The sequence below is a fragment of the Dipodomys merriami genome, unplaced genomic scaffold, assembly GCF_024711535.1.
Source record: "Dipodomys merriami isolate MVZ:Mamm:240054 unplaced genomic scaffold, mDipMer1.0.p SCAF_17, whole genome shotgun sequence".
Classification (NCBI taxonomy): domain Eukaryota; kingdom Metazoa; phylum Chordata; class Mammalia; order Rodentia; family Heteromyidae; genus Dipodomys; species Dipodomys merriami.
The window spans coordinates 7,321,942-7,334,195 of NW_027203048.1; the positions used below are offsets into that span (position 1 = coordinate 7,321,942).

General features: G+C 45.5%; 1 protein-coding gene across 13 annotated transcripts in view; it reads left to right on the forward strand.

Annotated features, from left to right (window-relative positions):
- Positions 1-7,907: 7,907 nt before the first annotated feature.
- Ubxn2a (UBX domain protein 2A) overlaps positions 7,908-12,254 on the forward strand; it is a 29,658-nt gene continuing 25,311 nt past the window's right edge. The window contains exons 1-3 of one of the 13 annotated variants that reach the window (XM_070025086.1): positions 7,908-8,029; positions 8,438-8,483; positions 10,635-10,736. Coding sequence is in view for 1 of the 13 variants with exons in the window: in XM_070025084.1 (XP_069881185.1) it covers positions 8,432-8,483 (52 nt within the window). In the remaining 12 variants the exon portion in view is untranslated. Of the gene's footprint in view, positions 8,030-8,167; positions 8,266-8,407; positions 8,484-8,834; positions 8,930-9,317; positions 9,370-10,616; positions 10,737-12,254 lie in introns of those variants that run through there. The other 12 variants (XM_070025088.1, XM_070025087.1, XM_070025093.1 and 9 more) reach the window with 12 other exon arrangements.

Consider the following 12,254-nt stretch of genomic DNA (forward strand, 5'->3'; position numbering starts at 1 on the left):
CAACAAACGTTTATCTAAAACCAATTTTGTGGTAGGTACTCTGCCAGGGTAAAAAATAGAGCTTTTTAAAAATAGAAACATAGTTCAAGTCCTCAAAGAGATAACAGAATGCAGCACTGGTGACACTCACCTGTAATCCTAGTTATTCAGGAGGCTGAGATCTGAGATTTGTATTTCAAAGCCAGCCCCATCAGGAAAGTCCAGGAGATTCTTATCTCCAAATGACCAGAAAACTAGAAGTGGCACTGTGGTTCAGAGTGGTAGAGTGCTAGCTCACACACAAAAAAGGTCAAATACAGTGCCCAGGCCTTGAGTTCAAGCCCCACAGACCAAAACAAAAAGGATCACGGATAAGGAGGGAATGAAGGAGAAAGACAAGGAACCGAGATAGTACATAGTACTGAAACATCACAAACTCCACAGAAAACTGCAAATAGCCCCATTAATACACTCAACCTTAAAAGAAAATAATATATTGTCATTAACAACATAGTGTCACCGTACATAGTGTCTCCGTAGAGTGACTAAATAATTATATGACATCTAGTTTGGCCCTCTCACCCTCTCATTGATTCACACAGTGTAAGGAACAGATAGGACAATATGAGTACAGTGAGACTGATTAGCCAAATGATCAGTACAAAGAAATAAAACATAGAATCTCAAGAATGTGGCCCAACGGGCTGGGAAGGTGGCTCAGTGATAGAGCGCTTGCCTTATATGCATGAGGCCCTGGGTTCGATTCCTCAGCACCACATAAGCAAAAAGAAAAAAGCCAGAAGTGGTGCTGTAGCTCAAGTGGTAGAGCACTAGCCTTGAGCTGAAGAGCTGAGGGACAGCGCCCAGGCCGAGTTCAGGCCCCACGATCGGACCCCCCCCCCAAAAAAAAAAATGTGGCCCAAAATGAATATATTCCTTAAAGACAAAACTATGCCAGGCACCAGTGACTCATGCCTATAATCCTAGCTACTCAGGAGGCTGAGATATGAGAATCATAAAGTCAGGCAGAAAAATCCCTTAGATTCTTATCTCCAATTACCCAGCAAAAAGCCATAAGTGGAGGTGTGGCTAAAATGATAAACCAGAAAGAAGAGCTTGAGCTAAGCAAGAGCTCAAGGTCCTGAGTTCAATCCCAAATATTGGCTAACAAAAAAAAAATGGTGGCTGGGTACCAGTGGCTCAAGCCTGTAATCCTAGCTACTCAGGAGCCTGAGATCTGAGGATCACAGTTCAAAGTCAGCCCGGGCAGGAAAGACCCTGAGATTCTTATCTCCAATAAGCCACCAGAAAACCAGAAGTGGTGCTGTGGCTCAAGTGGTAGAGTTCTAGCCCTGATCTGAAAAGCTGAGGAACAGTACCCAGGCCCAGAGTTCAAGCCAAGACCCACAGTCAACAACAACAAAAAAAGTGGTGTTAGTTGTGGTGGTGGTGGTGGTGGTGGTGGTGGTGGTGGTGGTGGTGGTGGTGGTGGTGGTGTGTGTGTGTGTGTGTGTGTGTGTGTGTTGGTGGTGGTGGTGTGTGTGTGTGTGTGTGTGTGTGTTGCTGGTATTGGGGTTTGAATTCAGGGCCTGTCCCTTAGTTTTTTACTTGACTAGTACTCTACCACTTGAGCACTTGAGCCTTTTTAGCACTTTCAGCTTTTTGGTGGTTAATTGGAGAGAAGAGTCTCTCAGACTTTCCTACCTGGCTGGCTTCAAACTGAGATCCTCAGATCTCAGCCTTCTGAGTAGCTAGGATTACAGGCAAGAAACATCAGAGCCTGTCTCTGACTCATCCTTATTTGTTTGTGTGGTGTGTGTGTGTGTGTGTGTGTGTGTGTGTGTGTGTGTGTGTGTGTGTGTGTGTGTATGCATGTAAGTACACACACACCACTACTGGGGTTTACCCTCTAGGCTTCTCCCTCAAGGCTGGCACCCTACCACTGAGGCATACCTCCACTTCATCATCCTTGAATTTTTGCCATGAGTCAAGAACTCATGTGGTATATAAATCGAAGACCTCTCTTTCTCTCTCTCAGAGACCTCCTCAGGGCCTCACAATAAAGGTGTTTTTGCTTAAGAGCACTAGCTTATGGGCTTATGAATTAAGAACAGGAGAAAAACTTGGCATACCTGCCTTCTATTTTGTGTCAGTTTTTGCTATATGCCATTCCTTCTGCAGTCACTTTGCAATTACCTTGGATTCCCAAAAAGATAGAACTGAAGAGTAACATCTTTATGACAAGAGATTGAAAATACTACTAAGGAACCACAGACTCTCCTCAGAATAGACCACCCACCAGACAACAATGACTTGATTATCCTGACCAGTAAGGACAGTAGTAACAACCTCTCTAAAAGCCTCCCCAAAACAAGAACTGAATAATTAAATAACATACTTTGACCAGGGCTGTTGGTTTAATAATTTCGCCAATCTCTCTCCCTCAGCCCCCAGTACATAGTCTATAAAACCTATAGGCAAAGTGCTATTTTTTCCTGGCATGTATCCATTCCACCTTTCTCTGCCTTCACTATCACTTTACTTGGGGTGAGTACCCAAACCTGATTCATGGAATTCCAGGAGTTTGGGCCTGGAAACAAACTGGCTTCAATGCTTGTAATGTCATGAGACAGAATGAAGCACAGGATTCTGATTCAAGCCGGGAAGTAAGGAAAGGCTCTAGAGAGGTAATAATGCTTGAGATGCATCTTGAACCACAAAATAAGGAAGGAGATATAATAGAAAGGGCTTAGTCAGGTGTTCCATCTCCAATTAACCAGCAAAATGCTGGACTAGGGCTGGGAATGTGGCTTAGTGGTAGAGTGCTTGCCTAGCATATATGAAGTCCTGGGTTCAATTCCTCAGTACCACAAAAACAAAAGCCGGAAGTGGCGCTATGGCTCAAGTGGCAGAGTGCTAGCCTTGAGCAAAAGAAGCTCAGAGCCGGGCACTGGTAGCTCATGTCTATAATCCTAGCTACTGAGGAGGCTGAGATCTGAGGATCACAGTTCAAAGCCAGCCCAGACAGGAAAATCCGTGAGACTCTTATCTCCACTAAACCACCAGAAAACTGGAAGTGGTGCTGTGGCTCAAGTGGTAGAGCAACTCGCCTTGAGCTGAAGAGCGCAGGGATAGCGCCCAAGCCCAGAGTTCAAGCCCCATGACCGACAAAAATAATAATAATAATAATAAATAAATAAATAAATAAAAGCTCAGAGACGTGCCTAACCCTAAGTTCAAGCCCTGGGACTGGCAAAAATAAATTTTTTTTGACTAGAGGCAAGCAAGGGTTAAGCAGTAAAGTGTCACCTACAAGCAAAGAAGCCAAGCAAGAACAAATGTCCCTGACACCAACACACACAATACTGAACAGGTGGAAGGTAGGAAGAAAATAAAGAAGGAAGGAAGGAAGGAAGAAGGGAGAGAAAGAGAGAGAGAGAGTAAGTGTTGGGTTACCATGGCTCATACCTATAATCTAACTACTCAGAAGGCTGAGATCTGAGGATTACGTTCAAAGCTGGCCCAGGCAGGAAAGCCCATCAACTCTGATATCCAATAACTACCAAAAACAAAAAACTCCACAGGTGGAGCTGTGGCTCTAGTGGTACTAGGTCCAGGCCCTGATTTCAAGCACCAGTACTGTCACAAAAAAGATAAAAGAAAAACCTGGCCTCCATCTGTCTGTCTTAACTAAATGAGCACTATTGTATTTAAGAGCAGCACTGGTACACTGGGAAATAAGACTATTTGGGATCACTGGAACTATTCCTCTAACTTGAAAGATATTTTAAGTTGGGGTTGTTTTTGTTTGTTTGTTTGTTTGCAGAGCTGAGGACCAAACTTAGGACCTTGAACTTACCAGGCAAGTGCTCTTTCACTGAGCTAAATCCCCAACCCCAAAAATTTATGTTTTGACTTTTGTTGGTGCCCACAAAATTTGACAATTTTTGTTTTTGTTTTTGTCAGTTGTGGGGTGGTTAATTGGAGATAAGAGTCGCATGGACTTTCCTGCTTGGCTGGCTTTACACCTGGATCTTCATATTTCATCCTCCAGAGTAGCTAAGATTACTACTGTGAGCTACCTGTGGCAACTTGAGCTTTTATTCTTATTGTAAAATGTAGAATCTTTGTTTCAGTTTTTCCATCTTGGGGCTTGAACTCTAGTCCTGGGCTCTGTCCCTGAGCTCTTCAGTTTAAGGCAAGCGCTCTACCACTTGTGCCACAGTGCCACTTCCAGTTTTCTGGTGGTTAATTAGAAATAAGAGTCTCACAGTCTTTCCTGCTTGGGCTGGCTTTGAACTGTGATCCTCAGATCTCAGCCTGGCTGGAGAAGATTTTTATATCCCTATAAACTTACCTAGCCAAAGATTTTTTTTTTTTTTTTTTTTTGTCAGTTGTGGGGCTTGAACTCTGGGCCTGGGCGCTGTCCCTCAGCTCTTCAGCTCAAGGCTAGCACTCCACCACTTGAGCTACAGTGCCACTTCCAGTTTTCAAGTGGTTTATTGGAGATAAGAGTTTCTCGGACTTTCTTGCCCGGGCTGGCTTTGAGGGCTGGCTTTGAACCGTGATCCTCAGATCTCAGCCTACTGAGTAGCTAGGATTACAGGCATGAGCCACGGGCACCTGGCACCTAGCCAAAAATTCTAAGAAAGGCACTGGGAGCTCACACCTATAACCCTATAATCCTAGCTAGTTAAGAGGCTGGGATCTGAGGATTGCAGTTCAAAGCCAGCCCAGGCTGGAAAATCCAAGAGACTCTTATCTCCAATTAGCCACCACAAAACCAGAAGTGGGCCGTAGCTCAAAGTGTTAGAGCTCTAGCCTAGAGCTGAAAAAACTCAGTGACAGTTCCCAAGCTCTGAGTTCAAGCCCTACAACTAACAAAAAACAAACTAAACAAAACTAGCTGTCTTCCCACCACATCATTCTTAGATGTTCAATTGTAAGAATGGGAAACAAAGGATCTATCTCAATCTGACTTCCTGTTGATGTTTTATTAAAAAAAAAAAAAAAAGAAAGAAAGAAAGAAAAGAAAAGAAAGAAAGAAAATGCAGGTGCCCCTGTAATCCTAGCTTCTCGGGGGGCTGAGATCTAAGGATCACAGTTCAAAGCCAGCCCAAGCAGGAAAACCCTTGAGACTCTCATCTCCAAAAAAAGCCAGACATGGAGCTGTGGATTGTAACTCAAGTGACTAAGTGCTAGCCTTGAGATTGTGGCTTAGTGCTAGAGTGCTTACCTAGCATCCAAGAAGCCCTGGGTTCGATTCCTCAGCACCATGTGAATACAAAAAGCCAGAATTGGCACTGTGGGCTCAATTGATAGAGCACCAGCCTTGAGCAAAAGCAGCTCAGGGACAATTGCCCAAGCTCTGAGTTCAAGCCCCAGGACTGGCAAAAAAAAAAAAAAAGCCTCCACAAGAGAACCTCCAGAGAACTGGATAACTGGAAGGCATGCTTGACCAAGAGAAAAAAAGTCAGTTATGATCCCTGTGTTTCAGGTGGGCCTGGATCCCATCTCCATGCCTCAGAAGAGTAAACCAAACTGAACCACTGTCTAAGGATTACACAATTAAATAACGTGGTAACAGTATATTCTTCTCAGTTCTGGAAGTATAAAGGCACACATACAGGAATCATCATTTTTAGTCTTTAATTTCCTAGAGAATAAAAAGTTTGTTTTTTAATTTTTTTCTATTTCTTCTTTTTTTCTATTTTTTTTCTGTGTGTACTAAAATGAATTCTAAAACTTCTACCTTGTGCGATTCTCCTTTTCTTTTCTTTTTTTCCGGCCTGTCCTGGGGTTTGAACTCAGGGCCTAGGCTCTGTCCCGGAGCCTCTCTATGCTCAATGCCAGTGCTCTACCCCTTGAGCCACAGCACCACTTCTGGCTTTTTTTGTTTATGTGCTACTGAGAAATCAAACCTAGGGCTGCATGCATGCTTTACAAGCACTCTACCACTAAGTCACATTCCCAGCCCTGAGATTCTTTTTGTGAGGCTTTGAAATCCTTTTCACCAGTGGATCTCAAGGATCCATGACTTTTGCATGTAAACTAGAAAACTGAGGGAACCCTTTCACCCTTAATGTAGTGACAGCTGGGCAATTATTTTACACTATATGTTAAAATTGCTCAAACACCTAAAAATCAGATCTAAACCTATAAATTTTGCAGAAAACCTAGAGGGGCATCTTCATGACACTGAATTTGGCAATAGTTTCTTAGCTATGACAACAAAAGCACAAGCAAAAGAGAGAGGGGAAGAGAGGGAGAGGGAGAGGGAGAGAGACAGAGGCAGAGACAGAGAGAGTGAGGGAGGAAGAGGAAGAGGGGGAGAGGGAGGGAGGAAAACTGAACCAAAGTTAAAAACTTGTGTGTACCAAAGAATACTATGAAAAGATCTTAAAGACAATCCACTGAATGGTGAGAAAATGCAAAATTTTCTTTGTATCTGAGAAAGTATTAATACCCATATGTAAATTAAAAATATTTGAGGCCAGCATGAGTCCTGTTTTTTTTTATTTTTTAAAACAAAACACAAAAGGCAAAGTACTTAAATACATTTCTCATTAACAAATGATCAATAAGCAGTATTTGCATTTAGAAACAATCAATTAAAGCAGTGTAATCCTAGCTACTCAGGAGGCTGAGATCTGAGGATCGAAGTTCAAAGCCAGCCCTGGTAGGAAAGTCCATGAGACCCTTATCTCCAATAAACCACTAGAAAACCGGAAGTGGAGCTGTGACTCAAGCGGTAGAGCCCTTGCCTTGAGCTGAACAGCTCCCAAGCCCAGAGTTCAAGCCCCACAACCGACCAAAAAAAAACCAAAAACTAGTTAGCATTTTTGCTAGTTAACTGGAGATAAGAGTTTTTGTCCAGGGTAGCTTTGAACCAAGATCTTTAGATCTCAGCCTCCTGAGATGGCTCACAAGGGTGAACCATCAGCTCAGAGCTAGTCAACAGATTTTTGACAAGAACCCTTCAAATGATGTTGGGATAAAGAAAAACCATACATGTTAGAACACTAAACCGAATAGGGCACACAGTAGCTCAGACCTAATGACTTGGGAGGCAGAGATCAAAGAAATCACGGTTGAAGAAAAGCTGGAGCATAAAAGTTCAGGAGACTCCATCTCAATAGCTAGCTACAAGAAAGAACAATGACTGGGTACATTTGCTTGTCATGCTCAGTGACTTGAGGAAACTTAAGCTGGACTGTTGGCCCAGGCCTTCCCGGGCACAGATGAGACCATACCTTGAAAACAAGGCAAAAAAAAAAAAAAAAAATGGGCTAGGCATGACCCAGTGGTTAGGTGGCCTCAGTATCTCCCCAAAGAAAGACAAAGACAAAAACAGGGAACAAATGAACAAACACCAAAGAGCTTCACAAAGGACCAACGAGATGTCTCTTTTCCAGGGTGGAGCTGCAAGCTGGTAATATTGGGAAACCGAGGCAAGGAAAATCAGAATTCTATGCCAGCGGGGCCCCCTCCCCCCCAAAAAGCCTCTCTGTCCGAAAGAATCAAAGTAACTCTACTTCAGCAGATAGGTGAGAAGCACTGTTTTTATAGTTGGACTCACCATAGATTCCCCAAATCGCTGACCAGGAGAACAGTTCAAAAGTCTCACAAGTTGCCTTTACTTGGGTAGGGACGGCAGGGGTCTGCTGGTGAAACTCAATCTCAAGTTGGGTCCGGCACTAACCACTGTCAAGCAAAAAACAAATCCGGATTTGAGCAAATAAAGAGTTTATTTGAAAAGATTACCGCAGTGAGATCCGGGTGGGGAGGTATCGGAGCCCCAAGGGCGGAGGATTTTGCCAAAGGCCAACAGCTCAGACTACCGAAAAGCCAATCTCAGGTGTCTACGGGAGTGGCTCGGCGGTGCAAAGTTTGTTTAGCCAGCGCGAGGCCGCGCGTTCTGCCTTCCACAGGTTTAGGTAGACTTCCGTAGAGAGACGATTCCAAAAAGGGGAAAGTAACACTGGTAACGGAGGACAGGCTTCAAAGCTGCGGCTGGAAGGGCCTCTCTCTCACTGACCAGAGTTAGAAGGTGAGGCAGGAAAAGGCCAGAGTGTGCTCGGTACCTCGAGGCCAGCTTCCGGTCAGGAGTTAGTGTCTGGCTCGGGGCAAAGGTGGATCCAATTTAGGGGCGGGGGAGAGAGGTGCTTAAGCAGTTTGCGGTGGGAGCGCGGCCGGTGTTGGCCGGACGCCTGAGTCCGGAAGCGCGGCCGAGCCCGGGACGGGCTGGGCGCTGGCGGGGCGCTGCGCGTCCCACCTTGTCATGGGGTAAACCAGGGGCGCCGGGAGGCGTGTCTACATCCCACGGGGAGGGTGGGCCCCGAATGAAGCCCGGTCAGGACCGCCGAGGGACGGGGGGGGGGGGGCGGGGGGGGTCTCCTTTAACCGTCACTCTCCAGATGACGGGGCTCAGGTAAAGCTCAACATTGTCACAATGCAGGGACAAAAAATCTCTCCACGGGTTCAGTCAGAGGCTGAAGAGGTAGGTAAGTAGACGCTGCGTTCTCAGGTGAGCTCACACCTAGCTGCCCGCATTTTCCGACCCGGGAGACGAGAGAACTCCCAGCTGCGGCGGCGAGGACGACTCTGCCGCCATTAGTAGAGGGAACGCTGAGGCCGAAGTCCAGTCCGAAGCGTCAAGCCCCGCCCCCCGGCGCGCTTCCGACGCACCACGCCCCCCCAGGCGCGCTGCCTCCTGGGCGCGCCCTCGTCCCAGCCCCGCCTCCGGCGCGCGCTCCTAGGACTGAGCGGAGCCTCCGGCGCGCGCTTGGCGCCCGGAGGACACCGTGGGAACCGAACGTGATCGGAGGGCCGGGGGGGAGGGGGGTTGGGGGGGGGGAAGGCGGCGCTTCGGCGCTCTTGCCCTGCCGTGGCGACCGTGCCGGGGAGCGCTGAGCTAACTGAGCACCGGGCGGCGAGGCCGCGCCCGGCGGTGAGTGTCGTGGAGCCGCGTCGCCGGGGGCCGGGCGTCCCCTGGCCGCGTTCTGGGGCAGGCATTTCCGCGGCCCGGTGGCAGGCTGGTCATCGGTGTCCGCAGCGCCCATAGGTGATGGTGAGCCCGGGCCCGGGGTCTCGGGCCGCGGATCTGCAGCCGGGGAAGGGTGCTGGCGGGCGGAGGCCGGGCCGAGGCTCCTGCCCGGCGCCGGTGGGCGCGGACCTCGGGCTCCCGCTTCCGCGGGTGGCTAGGCTCCCGAACCGAGCCGAAACCATCGCTCCGCTCCCTCTCCGAGGGGCGCCCAGAAACTTCCAGTTCTATGCTCTCGAGACGCCTCCGTCTCCAAACACGAGCGCTGTCCGGATGTAACAGGATCTGTCTGGACATTGCCAGGTGGACTTCTTCACCTCGTCACTGTGGTATTTTGGCGATCCGAGGTTCTGTTTTCCTATCTCATTTCATTCGTGTGTGTGTGTGTGTGTGTGTGGATCCGAGGTTCTCTGTTTTCCTATCTCATTTCATTCGTGTGTGTGTGTGTGTGGATCCGAGGTTCTCTGTTTTCCTATCTCATTTCATTCGTGTGTGTGTGTGGTGTTTTCTTTACGCGCAGGGCAATGAGTTTACTTACTTGGATGTAAGCAGTGATGAAAGCTAGAGTGGTGTCTAGTATTGCTTTGTACGTGGTTGGAGATGATTAAGAAGACAGACAGGAAACTGTTGGGTCTATATTGATGTTAATGTAGGAAAGAACAGCATGGAACAGTGAAGCAGTGTGGCTTGGTTTCAGTGGGAGAAGCTCTTGAAAGTTGGTGTGTCTTTAAATATACCGAAAGTTTGTATTTTAAAATCAACAAAATTCAATTAATGTTGAGCATCGTTGTATCATACTGAGGTTGGTGGTAGAATAAGAAGCAACATCAAGTGCCTGGTGCGGGTGGCTCACGCCTGCAATCCTAGCTACTCAAGAGGCTGAGATCTGAGGATCGAAGTTCAAAACCAGCCCTGGTAGGAAAGTCTGTGAGACTCTTATCTCCAATAAACCACCAAAAAACTGGAAGTGGCGCTGTGGCTCAAGTGGTAGAGCGCTAGCCTTGAGCTGAAGAGCTGAGGGACACCGCCCAGGCCCAGTGTTCAAGCCCCACGACCGACAATAAAGAAATAAAATCAATTAAAATGCTGGGGGTGTGGCTCCAGCGGTAGAGCCACTGCCTACCTAGCAAGTTTGGCACAGATTTCAAATCCCAGAACTAACATGAATGTAAAATAAAATAGTACGAATTGTGTGCTTGAAGGAGGGAGTAGATGAGTACACTAATAAAATTATTAACAGCAGTTACTACTCACTGAACACACTTGGCCAGGCACTCTCATAAGTATATTATATGAATACATTACCTACTTACAGCTTAATACTAATTACTTTAACTCCTTAAGTATTTAATACAGTATTGTGGGGGTTTTTTAATTATAAAAGTGATGTACAGAGGGGTTGCCATTACATAAGTCAGGTAAAGAGTATTTCTTTTTGGACAATGTTACCCCCTCCCTTCCTTTCTCCCAGTTTTTCCCTCCCACCCCCACCCAGAAGTTGTATAATTCATTTTCAACATTGTGTCTAGTGAGTACAGTATTATAATTTTTTTCACATTGTGTACTGTCAAGGACCTGATGGTGACAATTATAAGTTTATTGATATTATTAGATGCACGTATACCAATGAACTAAAAAGCTAAAACGACGAATGTAAGGAATTTGTGAGAAAATGCAACAAAGGACATATTCCCAGCTCAGCTCAGGATACTAGGTAAGATTTTCCTAGGAAAGTAACCTTAGAACTGACATTTAAACTGGTAAATGACATTCAGATAGATGTAGATTGACTCCTATAGGAGAGAAAAGTGCAGCCAGAGAACACATTCCACAGAGATCAGGAAGATGTCCATTTTAGGAACTTAAAGGTCACAGCATTTGAAATGTGGAAAGCAAAAGAGGAGTGTGGGTTAAAGTAGGTCACAGCCAGACAGATGATGTCAGTTTTAAAGCAGTTCTAAAGATTTGAGACCAGCTTATTTTCTATTTCCATTTTTGGTTTTTGATTTTTATTTTATTTTTATTTTTTTAGCCAGTCCTAGGGCTTAAAATTAGGGCCTGGGCTCTGTCCCTGAGCTCCTTTTGTTCAGTGCTAGCACCCTGCCACTTGAGCCAGAGCTCCACTTCCAGCTATTTGTACAATTAAAAATATTGGACTTTTCTGCCTGAGCTGGCTTCCAACCAACAATCTTCAGATCTCAGCCTCCTGATTTGTTAAGTTTACAGACCTGAGCCACCTTGCCCTGACATTTTTTTTGACTTGTTGCATAGCCAAATTAGTCATCTTTTTCTTTTCTGTCCTTTTTTATTTTAACTTTTATACAGAAGGATCAAACCACTCAAATATAGAGAGATCTATATGAGCTCCCCTGTGATATTATTCAAAGGAGTTATGTAATGTTGTAAGAGCAGTAGAAAGTCATTGAAGGATTTTCAGCAGAAAGTCTCAAAAATCAGATTTGTGTCAGGCACTGAAAAGGCTCACGCCTATAATCCTCTACTCAGGAGGCTGAGATCTGAGGATGACAGTTCAAAGCCAGCCCAAGCAGGAAATCCAGTGAGATTCTTACCTCCAGTAAACCACTCATCTTCAATAAACCACTCAGAAAACCAGAAGTGGTGCTGTGGCTCAAGTGGTAGAACACTAGCCTTGAGCTGAAGAGCTGAAGGACAGCGCCCAGGGCCAGAGTTCAGGCCCCACAACCAACCAAAAAAAAAAAAAGATGGCTGACACATGACCTTGCTATCTCTCTAAATTATATGTTTCCTATGTGATTTTTCTCATTTAGATTATTATTGTGACTATCACTTCAGTCCTTGAGCATATTAACAATACAATCACAATATTTTCTAGAAAATGTCCTTTAAAGTATGGGTATTAGTGTAGCACCCCCATGCCCAACCATGTACTCAATTGATGAATTTTAATTCATACAATTTTTTTTATCATATCTTTGGCCACTAGTAGACATTTCATGTTGACTTTTGAATCCTTTGACCAAATCCAACATGTCAGAGTATGCACAGTGCAAAGTACAAATTTTCTATCTCAGATCTGGAGTGTACCATTTCTCTGGTAACACTTAGATCTTTTAGTGAGAAATGGGATTAGGAGACCATAAATCTGGTAATTAGAGAATCTCATTGTTAATTACTATATGGCCTTTTCGGTGGAGAGCTTTTGTTCACTTAAAAGGACTTTTTCCCTCCAACTACATATTTATGTACAGGA